The sequence below is a fragment of the Stigmatopora nigra genome, chromosome 10 (genome assembly GCF_051989575.1).
Source record: "Stigmatopora nigra isolate UIUO_SnigA chromosome 10, RoL_Snig_1.1, whole genome shotgun sequence".
Taxonomy (NCBI): domain Eukaryota; kingdom Metazoa; phylum Chordata; class Actinopteri; order Syngnathiformes; family Syngnathidae; genus Stigmatopora; species Stigmatopora nigra.
In genome coordinates, this window is record NC_135517.1 from 3,600,061 (window position 1) to 3,622,750 (window position 22,690).

At 35.4% G+C, this 22,690-nt stretch overlaps 1 protein-coding gene across 2 annotated transcripts in view; it reads left to right on the forward strand.

Annotated features, from left to right (window-relative positions):
* Positions 1 to 1,269: 1,269 nt before the first annotated feature.
* col2a1b (collagen, type II, alpha 1b) overlaps positions 1,270 to 22,690 on the forward strand; it is a 41,505-nt gene continuing 20,084 nt past the window's right edge. The window contains exons 1-31 of one of the 2 annotated variants that reach the window (XM_077725939.1): positions 1,270 to 1,656; positions 5,084 to 5,290; positions 7,103 to 7,119; positions 7,792 to 7,824; positions 8,421 to 8,453; positions 8,545 to 8,598; positions 9,371 to 9,472; positions 9,880 to 9,960; positions 12,122 to 12,166; positions 13,002 to 13,055; positions 13,515 to 13,568; positions 14,256 to 14,309; positions 14,394 to 14,447; positions 14,540 to 14,593; positions 14,863 to 14,907; positions 15,494 to 15,547; positions 15,637 to 15,681; positions 15,858 to 15,911; positions 16,056 to 16,154; positions 16,226 to 16,270; positions 16,352 to 16,450; positions 16,574 to 16,627; positions 17,251 to 17,358; positions 17,856 to 17,909; positions 19,086 to 19,184; positions 20,199 to 20,252; positions 21,074 to 21,172; positions 21,254 to 21,307; positions 21,388 to 21,441; positions 21,520 to 21,573; positions 22,315 to 22,368. In XM_077725939.1, coding sequence (XP_077582065.1) covers positions 1,566 to 1,656; positions 5,084 to 5,290; positions 7,103 to 7,119; positions 7,792 to 7,824; positions 8,421 to 8,453; positions 8,545 to 8,598; positions 9,371 to 9,472; positions 9,880 to 9,960; positions 12,122 to 12,166; positions 13,002 to 13,055; positions 13,515 to 13,568; positions 14,256 to 14,309; positions 14,394 to 14,447; positions 14,540 to 14,593; positions 14,863 to 14,907; positions 15,494 to 15,547; positions 15,637 to 15,681; positions 15,858 to 15,911; positions 16,056 to 16,154; positions 16,226 to 16,270; positions 16,352 to 16,450; positions 16,574 to 16,627; positions 17,251 to 17,358; positions 17,856 to 17,909; positions 19,086 to 19,184; positions 20,199 to 20,252; positions 21,074 to 21,172; positions 21,254 to 21,307; positions 21,388 to 21,441; positions 21,520 to 21,573; positions 22,315 to 22,368 — 2,058 coding nt within the window. In that variant the 5' untranslated portion in view covers positions 1,270 to 1,565. The remainder of the gene's footprint in view (positions 1,657 to 5,083; positions 5,291 to 7,102; positions 7,120 to 7,791; positions 7,825 to 8,420; positions 8,454 to 8,544; positions 8,599 to 9,370; positions 9,473 to 9,879; positions 9,961 to 12,121; positions 12,167 to 13,001; positions 13,056 to 13,514; positions 13,569 to 14,255; positions 14,310 to 14,393; positions 14,448 to 14,539; positions 14,594 to 14,862; positions 14,908 to 15,493; positions 15,548 to 15,636; positions 15,682 to 15,857; positions 15,912 to 16,055; positions 16,155 to 16,225; positions 16,271 to 16,351; positions 16,451 to 16,573; positions 16,628 to 17,250; positions 17,359 to 17,855; positions 17,910 to 19,085; positions 19,185 to 20,198; positions 20,253 to 21,073; positions 21,173 to 21,253; positions 21,308 to 21,387; positions 21,442 to 21,519; positions 21,574 to 22,314; positions 22,369 to 22,690) is intronic. The other variant, XM_077725940.1, reaches the window with a different exon arrangement.

Sequence of the window (22,690 nt, forward strand, 5' to 3'; positions counted from 1 at the left end):
ACAGTACTTGGATATTAAACAGTACTTGGATATTAAACAGTACTTGGATATTAAACAGTAATTGGATATTAAACGGTACTTGGATATTAAACAGTACTTGGACATTAAAAAGTACTTGGATATTAAATAGTACTTGGACATTAAACATTACTTGGATATTAAACAGTACTTGGATATTAAACAGTACTTGGATATTAAACAGTACTTAGATACCAGACCAGTTTGGACGCGTCTCAAACCGTTTTTTTGCTTGTTCATGGTCTCCTGACTTTTTTAGGATTACGTAAAGTAAAGTATATTAAATTTTTTCCTGGCATTAGAAGTCACCTTTCCTCCAAGCATGGTGCTTATGAGACTGGCAGGTGTTTATGACAGGATATGCTCATAATTGTCCAATTCAATTTATGTAGGAACTCGATTAATGACCCTCGAAAATATACGAATATTCCCTGAAAATACACTCAGCTGGCTAATACAGGGAACAACGTTGGTAAAGGTCAAAGCCCAGAGGTCAAACTTTGTCCCGCATGATTTTATATTTAGAAACAAGTCATTTTTGCGGTTATACTGGAGGAATAGCCTTTATTTTTCTTAAAAATGGGTAATTTCTATGAAGTTTTAAACCATTTTAAACCCCTACTTAAATATATTCATTCATTTTCTGAATTACTTATCCTCATAAGGGTCACGGGGGGTGCTGGAGCCTAATCCCAGCCAACTATGCATACCTGGCTGGCCAATAAGAGTCATTAAATGTATTATTTTTCAAATCATTTAGGTGTCATATGTCCTGACAAGAGTAATTTAGCAATACTTGGCGCAAATAAGATTTTTATAATTATTGTGGTCCAGCGTAAACCACCCAAAAAATATGTTTGCTTTTGACTCAACCTGTCGAGGCAAACACGTCGGTATTTTTTAAGTCAGCCTCGGGGTGCGATCAGATGCTTTTTAATTTCATATTTCAGGTGAAGTTGTCATTTTAAAACTTTTTAAAAATGCTCATTGTGACGTTTTTTGGGTGATTTGTGTGGTTTTTTTCCCATTAACACCTGCTGGAAGTGCATTGAGGTCACGACTCAGCAAAAAAAAAACTTTCTATGAACCCTGCAGGAAGGAAAAAAGGGGGCGGAGGGACGCAAAGTTGAGAAGAAAGTGATTTTTTGGGGTAGAGGGGCTTCAGTAGCAGCACGTGGGGAAAGGGGAGTGGTCTAAAACTGATTTGGGGGGGCTCTGGGAGGGAAAGTGGACTCAAATTTCACCCTCACTTGGGGGTAAAAGGGGGCCGGACTCATATTTGGGAATATACGAAGATTCATTGAAGGCAACGGGGACATAAAACTACAGCTCGTGGCCCTTAACGCGGTCGGTGCTGAGCTGGTTTGGTACCTGCAGGTTCGAGTCCTGCCCGCCTGCCTGGATTTCCCCCCCCTTATCCCCCTGGTCGCCGCCGTTGGGCGTCGAGTGGTGTTGAAATTACCGGAGATTGCAATCACTCTTGAGAATCCATTCGGGAAAGAAGTTTGTTTTTTTTCCAGGGGCCATTGCGTGTCTAATATTTAGACATGGTCGGCTTACTGGATTCAAGGACTCTACTGCTATTGGTAGCCGCACATGTGTGCTTATTAGCTGTTGTCACATGTCAGGACAACAACCGTAAGTAAGCTTTTATGTTTTTAAAGTCAGGTTTTTGACTGAGTTTGGGGATGGGATGTGTTGAGTTGGGAAAGTTTGGAGAAGCAGGTGTTGTTGTGAGGAATTTCTGGTTTGTGAGGATGGTGGTTGTTAGGGTGTATTGCGGGCTATGGTGGAATTATTATTTTTTTTTATTTGAGTGGATTTAAGTTTTATTGGATGAGGAAATTGTACTGAAGGTTTTTATAAGTCCATTTTTGCTCTTTTCTTTCTCATGTTATAAGGTGAAAACTTGTTTTGGCTGTTATGGCTTTGCTTTTAACTGTAAATGTAGTTCATATAGAGTCAGCATAGGATTTAATAGTTATGCAAAATGTTTTCTACTCCTCAGAGGCTTAACTATCTTTTTATTTCATGTATAGTTGCCCTTAGGATATGAAATTTTTAAGGGCTTGGAAGATACTTGTGTAGTTAGTAATTATATGCCCACTCGTTTTTAGTGTATAGTATATTTGAGATGTTTTTTAGCTGAATTTATGGATTTTGTTTTCTTAGAAGCACTCCAGAAATCTGAAAAATTGCTTTTTAAATGACGTTTAATTACTTTGCATCAAAATTTGAGGGTAGAACTTTCATTTTAGAGCAGCCTGGAGATCTTAGTAATTTAAAGCCCCAAATTAAAGGGCAATGGTCACGTGTTCAACACAATGTTTTTAATTCAATATTAAGATCGATGTCTAATCCATTTGAGCACAGAAGGTCGGCAGGAATCGTTAGTAAAGTAATCTAATCTAAGATATTGGATGTCTAGTTCCCCCATAAAATATTTATTATTGTAATTTAGTTGAACGAAATTCACTCATTCTTGTGATGCAGTAGATTTGAACAATTTCTAAACTAAATTTTAAAGCAATGGTTTAAAAATTAAAATTTTAGGTGCGATAAAATATACTGTACTGTTTTTTTCAATTTTTAAAACCAACATAAGTCAAGTTTACTAATTCTAATCATCCAATAAGAATGTTTTTAATCCATAACTTTCCCAATCAAAGTGAATGAGACGTATATTGCCATCCATGGCATCCATTAAGTCATATTTTAATATTTAGAATTCACTTTATCATGACTCAATGTTTAAACATTATTACTCTACTTGAATTGTGGAAAAAAGCCACTTCAACACTTAAATTTGGTCATATTTGAATATTTTAATTGAGTCATACTTGAGCACTCCACTAGAGGGAGACAATGTCGCATAAAATGAGCATCACTGGTCGCCTAAAAAATAAATGAAAGGTGGTCAGGCTGAAGGGCCTTTGGTGAAAAAAATTCACATTTCAATGCATTGGCCATCCCATAAAATGCCCCTTTTTTTGTCATATGAAATCAAACGCGAGAGATTTAAGAGCAAATGATTGTTTCCAGGAATAAAGTTCCATAAGCAAGTTTTCCATCTGCTTTAAAGATTACCGGTAGCCATAAAATGTGACAGTCGGTCTGCACGCAAGTAAAAGATGATTGGAAAAAAAATTCAAGATTAGCGCTTTTGTTATCGTCTAGACGGGGACTGAATTAAAGGTGTATTTACATCTAAAAAAAATGGAGGGCAAAATAAAAGCCAGTTAGGTCTCAGGTTACCCACATTAAAACGCAGTCCCCTGTCTTATAATGGACTCCATTCTTTTCTCGCTTTTAACTCGGGTAAGAAAGCTTTTGGAGTTATCTGAGGAGGCTTGGGTCACTTTTAGTTTGGAGGCGGGGCTTAAAAACGGGTCCCAGAATGCAATAAGATAACTAGACAGCATAAGATGGAAAACAGTTCTTCAAAAACGCACCTGGGAACACTTTATGCTTTTCATTTTTTTTCCGCTACCTCGTGCCAACAGTAGAGAGCGCCAAATATCAGAATATCCTTTTTAAAAAGGCCATAGAGACCCCCCCTGACCCCAATCTGGCATCCAGGTGGGTTGGCATGCTGTGTTTTATGAAGGTCGGGAATTGTTCGACCTACCAGAAAGGCCTCATTCATTCATTTGCGGATATGGGAGTGGGCGGAGCTTATTGGTTAACTCCACCTGAGCATTTTTTTCCCTCATAGGTAAATATGACTACTGTATTTGGACAGTGGGGGTCTTTTTTGGCGTCCTTTTACATCTGTGAGTGGGAAAATGTATTAGAGTGATACAACGGACTAACTATGTTAAGGGGGAGGAGCTTAGATTTATGTACAGTAGCAACTTTTGGAGGTATCGGACTAGCGTGCCAAGTTAGCGTCTTCTTGCCAAGTTTGTCTCGCCTGTTCGATAAATGTAAAGCAGCCTTGTACAAATTTTTGCACATGTTCTTCATCGCTTGTGATTTGTTGGTTTGGCTTCATCTTGTAATGTGTTATCGCCTCCTGGTGGTGGTGAAAGGGATTGACTTTTAAATGGGATTTTTGCGTTGCATTGTTGGTTGTTTGGTGGTTTTTGTTGGTCAGTTTGAGAAAGGAGTTAATACTTTTTTGTTGTTGTTGCACTTTTAGTTCAATTCTATGTTCATATTTACTCAAATTTAGTCCTTTTACAGGAAGGAATCTTTTTTTAATTGTCATTTATATTTATTAGCGTAATAGGTTTAATAGGTTTCTTGGAAATGGTGGCAAATATAAAGAAAACTGTCTTAAATGGCTATTTTTGTTTGATTTCATAGTGGAATATACCAAGGAATCCCCTTTTTAAGAGTAAAATTGGCGAGGATATGAATTATTTTGGTGTCAAACTAAATGAAGGTATAAAACTGCCTCTCATAGAAGTGATTGATTAATTTAACTATGCTTTTTGTTAGATTTTTGTATTAGTTTATTGATGTTTTAAAACATATAGAGAAATTTGAAATGGCGTATTTAAACATGGTCAGCAAAGGAATTGCTATAAAATCTCATATCAAGAAGAGAATGTAAAACTTATTTTAACTCACTTGCTAGCATTGACTGCGTTGACGTCCAATCAATTTTAACTAGTGAACTATCCCTGTACAATTGATTGACGTGTTGGCCTCACAGTTCTAGGATCGAGAGTTCGATCCCAGACTCAGTTTACGATTCCCTGGCTTTTCTCCGGGTATTCCAAAATCCTCCAAAATCCCCAAAAACATACATGCTAGGCTAGCCTGACACTCTAAATTGTCTCTAGCTCTGATTGGCTGTCCATCTCCTTCCAAAAATTCAAGGTCAGTTCGCTCCAGCACCCCCTGCGAGCTACATTTATGAAAATTCACAGAAAACGAATAGAAAAATTGCTTTCCATCTCTCCTAGTTACAACAAATTGGACGTCTATCACCGTCAATTCCAAAGAAAAAGTTAATAATGTAAAAAAATGCATTTTATTTCAAAAACTGCTACAAAATGTCAATAACATCTTGCAAAATCTGATCCATCACCCTCCCCTTTGCGCACATTGTGCACAGAGGACGCCTCCACCTGCTTGCAGGACGGCCAACGCTATAGTGACAAGGACGTATGGAAACCCGAACCATGTCGCATCTGTGTTTGCGACACCGGGACGGTCCTCTGCGACGAAATAGTCTGCGAGGAACTCCGGGATTGCCCCAAGCCCGAAATCCCATTCGGAGAGTGTTGCCCCATCTGCGCTGCTGACCCGGCTACACCCATTGGTTGTAATTTATTTATCTCCTCATCTTTATAAATAAATTACCCAAAGCTTGCAGTTTGCAGGATCATGACATCTACTTGGAAAAAAAACTTTGCAGCTTTCCAAGTAAAGACATGATTACTTCACATTTCACTCTTATGCTTCCCTCATAAAAAAACAGTTTTTGTGCATACTTTTTAAAAAAAAAAGGGAGGAAAATGACATAAGGAAGATATTAAGGGAAATAACTCAAGTCAAGGAGAAGCAGCTTGACATTTTTCCTTCATATCCCTTCAATCTTTCGTCACTTTTGTGTGATGTGGAGAGAAAAATGTAGCCAAAAAGCCCTTGATTTTTATGAATGAGTTTTATTTTTTGGGGGAAAAAGACGTCCCAAGGGAAGCATGAGTGAAATTAAGTGCCTGCCTGCTGATTAATTCGAAAGCTGTTAAGAATACAGGTGCAGCTACATAGTTTTTTCTTATGAAATTGCTATCTTTTTTAGTACATTTTTTTGTTTTTTTAACACAAGGCAATCTATTTTTTTTCTATTTTCACTGTCTAAAAAAACTGCATTTTTTCCAATTTATCCTTAGCATATTTTGCCTAAGGACCCAAATTCAAAGCATCAAACTTTTTGACCTTTTCAAGCTAAATTCACCTGGAAATATGCTAATTATTTTGACCTCTATGACCTTTGGCCCATAACTCCAAAATGTAAACATATTTTATATCATAAATGCATCCATAAATTTGTCCCTTTATTCGTTTTTGAGTCAAACAAATCTATTTTTAGTGTTTTGATATCCTTATGCTTTTATAATTTCATTTTTTTGGGCAGTGAAAGTGCTTTATTTTCCTTACTTTTAGGCAAACAAGTGCTTTAATTTTGCTTCCAAACTAGCAATAATTTTTTTTTTTCCATATATGCATGGTGCCTCAAAAAATGTACTCACTTTTCAATATTTTTTTGTGGTTATCAGTGTTCCCAAATTTTTTTGTAAGGAAAACCAAGTATGTTTAACTCATTAACTAATTTTGAGGTAAATAGATTTCTTTTCAGTTTATATTTTTGTTAGCCGCTATAATATAATGCTTGTATATAGTTTTAGTAATATCAATTATATTATTTTGCGAATGATTTCATTCAACTTTATTGTATAATTGGAATTAATTGGAGCTAACAATTGATTAGACTATAATCGAAAAACCATAAAGTAGGGTCACCCCTATTTTAATTTTTTTTTTAAATTTAGAACTATTTAAACAAAAAAAAAATCCCCAGAAAAAAAATCCACAATGTAGTGAAGTCGTGAAACTTGAACCGTGAAATAGCGAGGGATTACTGTACTAAATTTAAAGTTGAAACGAATATAAGCATATTTTGAAATTTTCATTTATTTACAAGTGACAGTACAACACTTGAAAGTTTTGAGGGCAAGTAACTATTTTTGGTAATTATAAAAATGTAGATATAGTACATAATGATATGTCACTTTAAATAGAGGTATGTAGAGTGAGTACATATTTTTTGGGGTCACCTTGTATTAAAATGTGCTTTGTACAATGGTCTGTTGCCAGCCGGATTGTACGAAGCATCTGCTTTTTCTGCTTTTAATGCTTTTTAGCTCAAGATGGAGAGTTAGCAACATCCAAATGGGTCGTTAGGAGTTTCAAACAATCACATTTTCGATAGCTTTTTCTTTCAAATAGGACGATTTAAAGGCATTTAGCAATATATTCAAAGAGAGAAATTTTAGAGGTGATTTTCTTTTGCATTTGTTTCATAAACTGGATGCTAACTCTTTCTTTCCTTTCCACTGCCTCGTCACAGGAACACCTGGAGCTAAGGTGAGTTTTGTGTGTGTATTTTTCTGTGTAAAGAATGTATTTTATTCAGTTTTAAACCTGTTGCTATAAGGATTCAAACAGAGGCAGAGGATTCTCTTTTTTTACCATGAAATGTATATTTTAATATCGTAATTGGCAGATAATTCCAAAAAATGGAGTGTACAGTAATCCCTCGAATATTGCGGCCTCAACTTTCGCGGTTTCACTACATCAGATTTTTTATAATTACATTATTTTTTGTGAGTTCATAAAAATGTGAAAATTCAGGCTGAAACTCAAGTGAAAGCCACTCCCCTACATATATATATTTATATATTATTTTATTATTTTAAATAAATAGGCCTACTTTGCATTGTTTTGTTTATTTCGGCCATGTCTGGTCTTTATTAACCGTGATAATCGAGGGATTACTGTAAAAGGACTTCAATGTAGTCATATCTGGTAAAGTACATTCTATTTAGGATCACTTTTATGATCAATTTTTCAAGAAGGTTTTCGGTTTAATCATCCTTTTTGTAACTGACTCCACTGTAAATTCTGCTAAACATATGCCAACCTTAATATAATATTGATTTTTTATTATTATAGTAAACACCACATGACTAAGACACTATTATATCATATATATATATTAATATTCCTTTTATTTCTGGGGTATTGTTTCTCATACAGGGCCAGAAAGGGGAACCCGGAGATATTACAGATGTAAGTCAACCAACACCACACAATATTATAAAGTGTACAATCAAATTGTAAAGTATTTGTTTTTTTTTTGTGGACTAAAAAGGGTTAAATGTGACCCCGAATAGGTATTTTGTAAACGGAGGCCAGATGGGAATACTTTGCAGTGGTATATAAAAACTGAATTGTTTATCCTATCTTTGGTTTTAAATGCTTTTCCCCTTTGATGAAGGGGGGCGGGGCTTAATGACCTCTATAAAAAAAACTATTAAAGCGCTGCTCTGGAAGTATAAAAGATTTATTTGTGTGGACCTTTTAGACTTTTAGTCGGGTTATTGTGTCAAAGTAAAAGCGTCTTACTTTGAAGGGTCATTTGGAGGTCAATACAACAGTCCTAGATGTGCACAAAGCTAAAAATATTTCAAATTAAAGTGTATTTTTGACTGAAAAATGCCCATTTGGGTCGGTATTCCTATTTCCCTGTGTATCGTTGATATTTTTTATAGTGTGGTATAGATGTATTCCCGTGATTTTTACTCATTTTTCCACATTTTCTTAGACAAACCAATCAAATCGTATTAATTATTGTCTTCTTCTCTCTTTTTGTTTTATTTTTTTAGGTCATAGGACCAAGAGGACCATCTGGCCCAATGGTCTTCTTTCATTTTGGACTTTTTTTCATTCATTTATTGCTCAGGGATGAAATAATCCTCAGAGTTAGAATCAGTTTTATTCCATATTTAGGGACCACCAGGAGAGCAGGGACATCGAGGACCAAGAGGAGAGAAGGGAGAGAAGGTCAGTCTCTTCTTTTTTTTTAAAGTACACTATGTCACTTTTTTTTTAGTCTGTGGTATGCTTTTATTAAATTGTGCAGGTGGTCTTTTGATTCATCGCGTTTTATTTGATTCATATCTTACCACCAGTCAGCGTCTCTTGATTAAAAATGGTAGTTTTCTATGTATTTTAACCAATACGATATTAGACCTATAATATATTTTGTACCATTTTTATAGATTTTTTTTCATTACTTAATATGTAAGATCTGGGGAAATTGTAATGTATTTGATTAACAGCATATATACACAATAGCAACTTTTTAAACTACTAAGATTTTATTATATGTACTATATTACTGAAAGATATCATTTTTTTTTGCAGCATTTTGCAATGTATTGGAAGTCCAATACAAAACTGTCAAATATTGATTGACACTAAATAACTTGTGGAATATTTTTTGCTGTCCTTTTATTAGATTTTCAAAATGAAATGAGCAAAATTAGCCATTTTTAAAGATGTTTTTATTGTATTTGTTTTTCAGTGTGACAGTCAGATTCATTATTATGCAGCATTTAAGTATAGTAAGCTCTTCTCTGATTGGATCAAAATGATTCATTGATAATCCAAAGAAATTAAACAGGGCCTCATTTTGTATGCAATTTAAGATTTTAACAAAAAATATACATATATATTTTGAGGAAATAGGACCTCCAAGTTATTCCAATCATGATTTAATCAATAGCTGTTGTTTGAAAGTACACTAGTTCATTCTTCTCCCTATTAATTCCAGGGAACCCCCGGTCCCCGTGGCCGAGATGGCGAGCCTGGTACCCCTGGAAACCCTGGACCCCCTGGACCACCAGGTCCTAATGGACCCCCTGGCCTTGGTGGAGTAAGTGTCAACTTAAAAACAAAAGAACATCAATAAAATCTATAAAATCATTATTTTTGGAAGACAAAAAAACAGGTCTTTTGATTGACAAGGGAAGCGATGTAGCTTTTTTGTTTTATTGCTAATAAAACAAATTAAGAAGTCACAATACTGAATAAAAACTACATATGGTGGTTAATCCAAATTAAACATTCGTATGCTTTTAATGTGATGAGTACATGTTTAAAATGGGGAAAAAATGGGTTGACTTGGTTGGTTAATACAACAGTTAATTTGTATGTTAGCATAAAAGCTAACATTGATTTGTGATTTAACTGTTGTCGTAGTTTAGGAAGATAAAATTTTGCAGTAACACTGAAATATTATTATGAACCCTAACCAAAATACGTTTTGTTTTGATTTTCTAGAACTTTGCTGCTCAAATGGCCGGCGGTTTCGACGAAAAAGCCGGTGGCGGCGCCCAAATGGGTGTCATGCAAGGACCTATGGTAAGCCAAAAACCTCCCATTTTCCTTCTTGAAAAGCCTTCAGTCAAAAAAAAACTTATAAAATCTTGATGCTAAACCAAATCTGCATCCCGCAATACATACGGAAGCTGATTAAACTGATCAAAAAGTGGAATAAAGTAGAATGTTCATACTCCAGAACCTTATTCTACCTGGAAAGTTCTTGAATTGAAGTCAAAGCTTGACTTTTAATCAAAAACACGCCGATTCCGAGCACACGGGGGAACAACATGTCTACTTAAACACACATAGACGACTATATATGGCGAAGTTGTGATCCTACAGACCTCCATTGATAAAGTTGAAGCCACGGTGGTCAAGGTTTTCCACTCAATGGTGACTTTCATTCACTTCTGAGGACCACTGTGCTGCATTTATTTGAATTTGGGGGAATTATTTTAAAGCCGGGCCAAGATCCTGAAAGGAGCATTTATGTAAAGAAAAAAAATGTTGAACTCTCTAAATATTTGAGCAACTTCCATCTATTTTCTATAGCACTATAGTTAAAGGGGGGTTAGGACAGGGGCGGAACTTAGGGGGGTCACGGTCCTAACCGGGCCCCCGACTTTGGGGCCTTGTTTGAGGCCGTGATTGGGTGAGAGGAGAGTATTAATACATTGGAAAATTACGTGCTTAATATCTAAGAGAGTTTAATATCGAAGTACTGTTTAATATCTAAGTACTGTTTAATATCTAAGTACTGTTTAATACTGTTTAATATCTAAGTACTGTTTAATACTGTTTAATATCTAAGTACTGTTTAATACTGTTTAATATCTAAGTACTGTTTAATACTGTTTAATGTCTAAGTACTTTTTAATACTGTTTAATATCTAAGTACTGTTTAATATCTAAGTAAATATCTAAGTACTGTTTAATATCTAAGTAAATATCTAAGTACTGTTTAATATCTAAGTACTGTTTAATATCTAAGTACTGTTTAATATCTAAGTACTGTTTAATATCTAAGTACTGTTTAATATCCAAGTACTGTTTAATATCCAAGTACTGTTTAATATCCAAGTACTGTTTAATATCCAAGTACTGTTTAATATCCAAGTACTGTTTAATATCCAAGTACTGTTTAATATCCAAGTACTGTTTAATATCCAAGTACTATTTAATATCCAAGTACTATTTCATATCCAAGTACTGTTTAATATCCAAGTACTGTTTCATATCCAAGTACTGTTTCATATCCAAGTACTGTTTCATATCCAAGTACTGTTTCATATCCAAGTACTGTTTAATATCCAAGTACTGTTTAATATCCAAGTACTGTTTAATATCCAAGTACTGTTTAATATCCAAGTACTGTTTAATATCCAAGTACTGTTTCATATCCAAATACTGTTTAAAATCTAAGTACATTTGACCGGCGACCAAAAGACCGGCGACCAAACGTCGGGTCACGGAAATGTCTTGTCTGTGCTTAATGGCTTTTCAACAAAGTGAGTGTTTGCTTCATCACCTTCGCAGAATGTGATTTGCTCATGTTGAGTGTTTTTAGTGGTCAGGGTGTGTGTATATGTGTGTATGTGAATGTGTGTTGACATTGAGGCTGAACAGAAGAGAAATGAGTCGCAGGAATCTCACCTGCTACCGCTGAGGGGAGCAAGTATACCCGCGTTAGCCTTCATTTTCGCCCAGTGTCACGCAGAGTTCAAACATGGCGATGAACTGTTAACTATGAATGACACTGTGGAATTCCAAATCTTTTTTTTAACGTGTTGTAGTTTACCTTGAGGCTCGAGAAAGATGGTTTACTGCCTGCCAAAAGTGGGTTTCAAATACTAAAACTGCTAAAACCAATACACACTTTACTTAAATAGAAGTACAGAAAACTAAATATTCAGCCTTCATACAAAAAAAAAATAAAAAAATGGGGGCCTTGGATTGAAAGATATTAGTCAATTCTACATAGCCGCCAAGTTTCAAGAAAATCGGTTTTCAAATGATGGAAAAGACTAAATTTAAAGTTGTGTACACAAGAAGAACAACAAGGAACCTTAAAATACCCCACATGGTGATTTGACAGCTCTCCAGCCTGTAAAAATCTCCCAAAAAATTGCAAAACATCTCAATGTTATATGAGAAATGTATGTTTGCTTATTTTTTAATGTTTCCCGTTTTTTTTTTTCAGGGCCCAATGGGTCCCCGCGGACCACCTGGCCCCACTGGATCACCTGTAAGTACTATCTTTGCAGTACACAAATCCCACTACCTGCCACACACTCATTTTCATCAACAACTTTTGTGTACAAAATCGGATAATCGGAACAAACTAGTTTTTTAAACCAAACATAAGTGTGGAATACGAGAATTCCGAGTTACAAGCCTAAAGTATATGTTTGCCCCACCCCTTTTATTTGATGACACGCCCATTTTCGGAACACCTTAGTCACATTTTTGCTTTAAAAGGCATTTTTCTTTTTACAATTCTGTATCTTTTGTTCATTTTTGTCGTTTTTTTTCATCACAGAATACTTAAAGGGTTTTTTTTGTCTTTTTATTCAATTCCGGCTTTTTTGCAGTATTATTTTTTAAATGAACTATATAGTCACCTTGGAATAATTGATTTTTCCTCTATTTTTTTCTCATTTATGTATATTTATCTGTACAATATTTATATTATGTTTCTCTTTCTTCATTAGATTTTTTAGCGTTAAAAGACATTTTTCTTTTTACAATTGTATATTTTTTTGTTAATTTTTGTAATTTATTTTCATTAGAGGATACTTAAAGGTTTTTTTTCTTTTTCTTTTTGTCTTTTTATTCAATTCCGGCTTTTTTTGCAGTATTATTTTTGAATCAACTGGATTGTCACATTGGAATAATTGATTTTTTGCTCCATATTTTATGTATATTTATCTGCACAATATTTATTTAACATTTCTTTCTTCATTGCATGCCTTTTTTTGCTTTAAAACACATTTTCAGTCATCTTAACTCATCCTATTTCCTATTTAACACATAAATAAACAGACCAATGACCTTTTTTGTATCCCCATGTGATATTTTAGGGCCCTCAAGGATTCCAAGGCAGCCCTGGAGAAGGTGGAGAATCAGGACAATCTGTAAGTCTCATTCCCATCTTCTACTCTCTTTTTCAATATATCAATAGTACCTTTTTACCATTCCAACATCATCTCCAAATACAAATCTGAAAACCGAGCTTCTACCGTCATGCAGGAATTCCAACCTGCAGATTGTCTTAACATCTGCGTCCTTTTTTTATTGATTTCTTCACTTGGAAACGTGGCCTGTCTGTCCTTTTACTTCTCCTCCCAGTTTCCCTTTATTTAGCTTCCAGAAATGGCATGACCTGCCCGTTTTTTCTCCCAAAAACCCTCAGCAGGTAGACTGAACCCAAAACTGTGATAATCTCCCCCTCCCTGTAGTTTGGGATTATCTTTGCTTGGCATCATTATGCGGGATTAAAATCAATGCCGGACCATGTGTTTTGGAAGTAATGATTCCAAGGTCAGGAGGTGTCTTGATCTCATCATTTTGCTTGTTTTGTGGTGTTTTTTTAGGGTCCTATGGGACCTCGCGGACCCCCGGGGCCTTCTGGAAAACCTGGTGATGATGTGAGTGTCAAAATTTTGGAGATTATATAAAAAGTGACAATGGTTTGCCTTGGTTAGATTAGATTAGATAACTTTATTCATCATGTATTTGGGAAATTTCATTGAGGGTGAGAGTACAGACACAGAAAAAGACATTTTAGACATAAATAGGTAGGTATTAAATAAGTTAATAATTCAATATATGAATAAATAAATAAGCATGTTGCTGAAATATTTATATATACATATACATACATGAATTGTATCAGAAGTATATGTTGTTTCCTTCAAGTCTAATTTCATTGGCTCAGTAGCAAGAGGGTGAGAATACAGACACAGAAAAATACATTATAGACATAAATAAAGATAATAATGTCATATAAAGCAAAGTAATTCATATTTTTTAATCTGGTTGGTTGATACACGCATTAAACACCATAAAATTATTGACATACCTGTCAACCTATATTTTGTAAGTTTTTTTTATTATTTCAAAATATGTGCACCATATTAGGGTTAACTATTGTTTTTTTAAGTAAAAGTAAAGTTAAGTTAACTATTGTTTTTTTTTTTGTAAAAACCATCTCATTTTACCCATTTTTTGTTTTGGTATAAGCATTTTTTAATGACATTAGTTAATATTTTATAATATATCCCAATTTAATTCAGTGTTTAATTCTTGATTCACATTTTTTTTTTGCAATATAGGGCAATGCTGGCAAACCTGGAAAATCAGGTGAGCGTGGACCTTCAGGACCTCAGGTGAGTAATCACATGCTTTGTTTCCATGGCGATACCATGTCATACATGCGCCCCGATGACCCTTGACCTTGTCTTATTTTGTAGGGAGCTCGTGGATTCCCCGGAACGCCGGGACTTCCTGGCATCAAGGGACATCGAGTGAGTGCATTTCTTCCATTTTTCTTTTAACGATTCCAACGTTCTTTCTCCGATCTTTTCTTCACCATATTGCATTTTTTTTCTTTCTTCAGGGGTACCCTGGACTTGATGGAACCAAGGGAGAGACTGGTGCACTTGGAGCAAAGGTATTATCAACTATATGTATTCATTTTGTTCATTTTTGCAACCACTTATAGGGTCGCGAGGGGTGCCAGAGCCAGATTTTTTCCAATATTTAGAAGCAGCTGTGAATTCAAGTAAATAAATGACCATATTTTTGATAAAATGATGTTGTCAATAGTTGTGAATAGCTGGCCACTGATTCTGTGGGCCTATAGTTAGGTGGAATAGGCTCCAGCACCCCCAGGCAGTTTGGCAAATGAACAAATTAATGATGTCAACTTTCTTTCTGCAGGGAGAATCTGGTGCTGGTGGAGAGAGTGGCGCTCCTGGACCAATGGTATGAACATATATATATTTTTATATATTTCCACTATGTTGAATACTAATAGACTAAGACTGAACCACTTGAATTTTGTATTGACCCGAATATAAGACGATATCTTCTTTTTGTAGACTCGACTTGTTTGAAAAAAGACTTTGTGAACACCAAACTCTATTTTTATAGAAAATAATGACAGTGGGATCTGAAACAAATGATTATAACAATATAGAAAAAGCATATTTTTTCCTCATTCAAATCATGCAAAAACTACTTATTTTTTTAACATTTAACCATGTAACCTTAGTGCAATTATATAAATGAATGGCTTCTCCTTTTGAAATTCAAATTAACCCATCTACTGTAAAAAAAAAAAAAAAATTGCAATAGCTGCATTAACCATCAACGTTTTAAGATATCTGGCGCCATCTAACGTTTTGAATGGGTATACTGTCTGTAACCCCATTTTAAGATGACACTTTTTCATTCTTATTTCAATGCAAAAAAAAAAACATCGTCTTATACTCAGGCCAATACGCTACGATAGCCTAGCCTTGCTTATGGAGTCCAATTTTAATGCTATTATTGTCACCCACCTTCACAGGGGCCCCGAGGTCTTCCGGGTGAGAGAGGACGTCCCGGATCCAGTGGTGTCGCTGTGAGTGCCCGAAAAAAAACGAGGCCAGAACTGGAAAACAATCGTTGGGGCTAACATCTTGATTTTGTGGCCATTTTTCTGGGTTGCAGGGTGCCCGTGGTAACGACGGCTTGCCTGGTCCTGCTGGTCCTCCGGTAGGCATCCCATAATGAAAATGTCTTTGTTTTTTTATTTTTTTAGTCGTCCAATGGAATGCCAGTTTAAATGTCAACTTTCAAAGGCCAATATCCAGAATTTTGCATGTTTTATTTTTGTTTCACAATCTGAAAATTTGTTGTTTCTTATTTATTTTTTATTTATTTTTTTCTAGGGCCCGGTTGGTCCTTCTGGAGCTCCTGGCTTCCCTGGCTCTCCTGGTTCAAAGGTCAGTCGCAAAGTTTCTTTTTAACAGAAAGACTAATTATTCAATGACAAATAACAAGTTAAATGAGCCACTGGGCCGTAATACTTTCACCTACCACCAGAGGGAGCACCCTACTTGACAAAATCATCTTGTCTTGCCCATTAGGGAGAAGCTGGTCCCACTGGTGCCCGTGGACCCGAGGGTGCTCAAGGACCCCGCGGAGAGTCGGGCACACCTGGATCATCTGGACCTTCTGGCGCTTCTGTAAATTATTTCAAATGAAATATTTTAACGGCTTCCCGTGAGGCTCACTTGCGTTTTTTCTGCTTTTGAAGGGGAACCCCGGTACTGACGGGATACCCGGATCTAAAGGATCATCGGTAAGTCTGCTTGCGTCTTCATAAAAGCAAGAAAAAAAATATAAAATTGAGTTTTTTTTTTTTTTTTTTTTTACTCGACAGGGCGCTCCCGGTATTGCAGGCGCCCCCGGTTTCCCCGGACCTCGGGGTCCTCCCGGGCCTCAGGGAGCTACCGGACCTCTCGGGCCAAAAGGAACATCTGTACGTGATCACATTATAATACGGAGAGCAGAGATAGTGGCTTTTTTTTGTTTTTTTATGCTCTGGAAAATACATGGCTTTCCACTCTTAAAGTTGACGATCTGTTTTTTTTTTGTCCTTTAGGGAGATCCAGGTATTACAGGCTTTAAGGGAGAGGCGGGGCCTAAAGGAGAGATTGTAAGTCCACATTTTTCTTCTTTAAAAAAAATTGAAATGAACTATGTGAAACATAAGCATATTTTTATCGCCATTTCCGAGTTAATCGAAGCAATTTTTTGGCAGAAAACCATGCCGGCATTAGCATTTTGTTGTTTTTAAGTTGAAAAAGAATTTTCTATTGAAATCTGTAGCCAAAATGTCAAACTTATTTTTGTTATGGGCATCCAGAAAAATGTTAAATTTAGCTATTTTGGCTCTTAGTTATGTTATTTTACTGTCAATTAATATTCATATTTTTGGGTGCTCAATACGGTAGGTCACTGAGTTATTAATCAAACTATATACATATGATTTATTTTTATTTTTTATTCATCCAATATTGAATTACTGCATAGGGAATAGCAACAGCTCCTCCTTTTTTACAGTGGCGTGTGTAGCTGGCGGCCATCTTGAATGTGGCAACCAGCATTTGGAAACTAAATGTTACTCCCTGATACATAAAAGAAGTTATCTTACATAGACAAATGATAAAATACCCAAATTATATCTAAAAAGATGGCAAAAAAATGTATTGCTTGGAGAGATTGTTTCAAAAAAATGACATTAATAACCACATTGTTGATAATGGTTGTCCTTGGCAGGGACCAGTTGGTCTTCAGGGAGCCCATGGCCCACAAGGAGAAGAGGGCAAAAGAGGACCTAGAGGAGAACCTGGTGCTGCTGGACCTCTTGGACCTCACGGAGAGAGAGTGAGTCCACTTAAAGTTTGGGGATGTGACTATTCGTTTTGTGGATGCTGATTCATTTAAAAGTTGTTTTCACTCCAGTTAGAACTAGTCCTAACTGTTTATTTTATTTCATTTTGATATTGAACTTTAAAAAATTATAAAAACATTCTTAAATATGGCCCGTAGGTGAAGCTAGACTTTAACATACATTATTTTGCACTTCTCAGGTATAATGACTATTTATATGAGATAAATAGTAAGTAGGTTGTGCTTGGGCCAAATAGGAAAGTTTGCTTTGTCGCCCTCCGGTGGCAACATGGTGCAAATTACATGTTGAAGTATTTTACCTATCTTGTCTTAATGCAATGCAATATGATATTTGGGGTTTAATATGTCTTGGATAAAGTTTTACCATATATTTTATGCACAAAAAAATGAAATTTTATTTTATAAAAGTTTTTAGCTTAGATTAAAAGTTCAAAAATATTTCTAATGTAGATTTTTGGCTGTTTTTTTAGGGATCTCCTGGTAACCGTGGTTTCCCAGGTCAAGATGGTCTAGCTGGTCCTAAGGTAAGTCATGTCCTCATTTCCAAAAAGACAGCTAATATGATTCCATTACTGACAAATATGGAAATATGCCTTTATTAAAATGCATTAGCAAAAGATAAGAGTCCAATGCTAAATTTGCACTGCCAACTTTTTGCTATAAAAAGTCACTTTTGGGTCAATGTTATCTCATCCCCTCGGCACTCTAATTCCATTTTAATCCTTTAAATATCTTAACCTTCAGCCTTAAAAACCTTTTAACATTCCCTTTTTTCCCTCAAATCACAATCGCACATTGCAATAAACGACCTGTGTCATTCCGGCTGGATATTATGCACCTCATTAGCTCCTTCATACTTTTTTATTTATTTTTAAATTGCTTACATGCACTAAAAATCAGTTTAATGATGCGTATTGCAACAATAAAGCGGGATTTTCCCGAGAGTAAACACCCACTTACACTCTCATTAACCTTTTTTAAAGTATTTCTAGAACAATTTATGCCATTTTTTTCTGATAATTACACATGCACAACCAAAATAATTAGATTTTCTGTATTATTTTTTCAGTAGGTGCTTTAACTTGGATAAAAAAAGATATTGTTGTCCGTAATAATAGCATAAATAGGGATGTCCTTAATCAGAAATAAGATTGGAATTTATGGGAAATCAAAAAGAATATATAGTATTATTATAGTATTTTTTAGAGGATTGGAATTGGGTAAAAACAAGTTTTTTTTGCAATGGAAGTTAATTTAATGACTTTAAGGTAATAAAATGATCCATAAATAATAAATAAAGCTCTTCTCCCACTGCAAGATTTTATACAAAAAAATCCAAAACATCAACAATGGCTGGCTCTAGAGGTGACTGTAAAGTAGTGAGCTGGAACTCAATAGCAATTACCGTATTTTCACCACTATAAGGCGCACTTAAGTCTTAAATTTTCTCCCAAATAGACAGTGCGCCTTATAATGCAGTGCGCCTTATACTACAGTGCGCCTTATAATACAGTGCACCTTATATATGGAAAAATGTCATTCATTGAGGGTGCGCCTTATAATGCGCTGCGCCTTATAGTCGTGAAAATACTGTAATTTTTTTTTATGTTCATTCATTGAGGGTGCGCCTTATAATGCGGTGCGCCTTATAGTCGTGAAAATACTATAATTTTTTTTTTTTAATATTCACACTCTCTTAGGGTGCCCCCGGTGAGCGCGGACCCTCAGGTGCCAGTGGTCCTAAAGGTGCCAGTGGTGACCCCGGTCGTCCAGGAGAGTCTGGTCTAACCGGCGCCAGAGTAAGTTGTGGGGGATAGAAACAGAGGTATTGATTTTTGGTGTGGGTTTTTTTTTTTTATTGGAGGTCATGTAGTTTAATGGAATGACATTTTCATATCGCCATTATTGAGTCAAAATGAGGAGGATTATTATTGGGCTCAAAAGGCCGATTCGTGGAAGTAAAAAATGAGGTGCACAGTTATGGATAGAGTTTAAATTACTGTTAAAAAGTTTTGAAAAGAAATATTATCAAATATTTGTGATAATAATTAGTGTGTGGAGAAGTTGTCAAAGACAATTGTGATGTAGTGTTTTTATTTAATTATATATTTAGAGTTGGAACTGAATATACTCATTTGTATTGTTACATCCATGTTTGGAATTACTTTTCATTAGAAAATAGAAATACTTTGTTCAAAAACTTGCTTATGCACAGCAAAAAAAATGCTTAAAATGTTTTGGAAGCTTTTTAAAAATACATTAATTTAGTTTATGCTCTCATTATGCGGCACTAAAATAAATATTAGGGAAAATTCATAAATATAGAAACAAGATTTGTATTATGCCCTATTCTACTAAAACATATATAACTGAAAAGTACAAAAACATAAAAGGGGAAATTCAAATAATGAAATATAATACAAAAGACTCTAACAGATTTTATATATGACAAGATGTATTTAATAAGCCCTTTTTTATCTTTTTTTTATTATTCTCCATTCTGGACCATCACAAAACCATAAAACTACTATAATAAACACTAAATTAAAACTATAATAAAACTATGACAATTTTAAGAGTTTGAGAATTTGATGGTTTTATAGACAAAGAAGAAAAATGTCTTCCTTCCTCATCCATTCATTCAAATTGGACTACTTGTTTGTGTTTTCCATTTGTTGCCCAAATAAGTTATTCCTCATGCAATTTCGGAGATGATTCAATCTCCACATGGTGCTGTGTCACTCGTCTCTATGCAAATTAACTTTTTGTTTGTGTTTTTATGTGTTTTTGTGTCTCTGTGTGTGTGTCTGCAGGGTCTTACTGGACGTCCTGGTGATGCGGGTCCTCAAGGCAAAGTCGGACCTTCTGTGAGTACATTTTCAATCAAAACTAAACCAAAAAATACAATGTCCAGCTTCAGGGGCCTACGATTTAGCATCTAAGCTAACTTAAAGGCTTTTTTAGTACTGTATATTCTGGACTATAAGTCGCTTGATAAAAAAAATGTTTGGCCTGGGGTGCGTCTTATACTCCAGTGCGAGTTGTGTATGTATTTTTTACACTGAACCGCAAGAGGGCGCTGTGGGCATGTGTTGATATTTTCAACATTAGCGATGGATGGAATTTTGGCCAATAGAATTGCTTCTAACTTATAAAAACAACTGAGAAGGGCTTACTAAAAAATGGAAGTAGTTTTGTTTAGATTTTAGGGTTACATTTTCTTATGTCAACCTCAAGAGGGCGCTCTAGGTAGACGTTTGACCCATAGAATCGACTGTAATTTATAAAAACAATTACTTTATTTCATTATTTTTTCGTTAAACATTACATTCAGCCTGTTGTTGCTTCTTTTCTCATTTTCATTATTTTTTATTTTATTTCAAAAAGACATTTATAGTAAGTTTGGGGATTTTATTACATAAAATTCCCCCTAAAATGCAACAAATTATATCCTTCCTTCTCCCTGTAATTACAACTTATTTACTTTTTGCCTGGTGCGACTTATATATCAAAAAATACGGTAATTTTGCAATTGGTGCGACTTATATGTCGAAAATTACGGTAATTTTGCAATTGCTGACACCTGCAATTCATACTAGTCCAAATATGTTCATGTTCCTATTCAACATAACTTAAAAAAAACAAAAAATAAAAAAACTGTAAGCTACAATTCGCTTTTTTCCAACAGGGAGCCCTCGGCGAAGATGGCCGACCCGGACCCCCCGGACCACAAGGCGCCCGTGGACAACCTGGCGTCATGGGATTCCCCGGCCCCAAAGGAGCAAATGTACGTAATTTTTCAAACATAAACAAATCTACCCAACAATGGAAATCTCTTTATAATCCCTTTTTTGTGGCTTAATTTTAGGGAGAACCTGGAAAATCTGGAGAAAAGGGATTGGGCGGGGCTCACGGTCTGCGAGTACGTACTAGCCAATCGTCGACCAATGAAAAGGCCAATGACATGGTCACATGATGGTTGGATTTGTTGCTTCTTCACAGGGTTTGCCTGGTAAAGATGGCGAAACTGGTGCTGCCGGACCTCCTGGCCCTGCTGTATGTATCCAGATTGGATATTTGTTTAAAAAAAGGGATATTTTTTTTAATGCTATTGCTAATTTGGCTAATTTTTAGGGCCCTGCTGGTGAAAGAGGGGAACAAGGTCAACCCGGTCCATCTGGTTTCCAGGTATATTCCGTTTTTTTCCCTTTTTAAGTCTATAAAAATGATTTTTCTTTTAGAATAAATCCAAACAAAAACTTCTGCCCAAGCAATCAAATTCAAAACATCGCCATATTTGGAAAAGCGGGTAATCTAACTTTGCCCTCAAAATGTCAACACTTTCTCTTCTCATTATATCACCTAGCTGGTAAATTTAAGTTATCTTCTAATTCGTTTTCTGATTTCTGTGACCTTTAATTTCATTATTCTGAAACATAATCACCTCACAACCTTTCATGTTAAATATCCTGCCAGTTTAATAATAATAATAATCCTTTTGTGCCTGACTGAATCATTTTGATCACAAGCATAAAAAAATGAAACTGAATACCGTATTTTCCGCACTATAATGCGCCACCAAAAAAAAAATCCTCAAAACACAATGCGCCTTGTACATGATCAATAATAGTTAATCTTTGTATAAAATTCCCATTATTGTATAACCCACTGAGTGTATAACCCAACTCCTAACCACTACTACCACAGCTCCATCTAGTGGACACAATCCCTAATTACTACTACCACTGCTACTACTTATATTATCTCATTATCCGATACACCTTATATATATATACAACACATTTTCTGATAGGCCATTCATTGAAGGTGCGCCTTATAGTGCAGAAAATACGTTTTTATGAATTGAAACATACGAGTACTATGTTGTATCATTTTGTGCATGTATCCTTAATGTGTGTGTGTTTGCAGGGTCTGCCTGGCCCACCCGGCCCCCCCGGCGAAGGAGGCAAACCCGGAGATCAGGTGCGTGCTAACGTGTTTAGCTTATTTAGTCCTCAATAAAACTGGCAAAAATGATGGGGGGCTTAATTATTTTGCTTTGACTGCAAGTCCAAATCAATATTTATTGTTATAATAATATTGTTGTTGTTTTAAGTGCATGTTTATCAGTAAAAACATGAATTATTAATATAAAAAGTCACTAAATTCTAAAATATTGCATCATTTAAGCTAGTGCACAGCTTTCCTTGGTTTTGTGTGACTCATAAAATATATTTTCGCTTTTTTTGGGAAGGAATCATAAGCATTCATTCATTTTCTGAGGGTGGTGGGGGGTGCTGGAGCC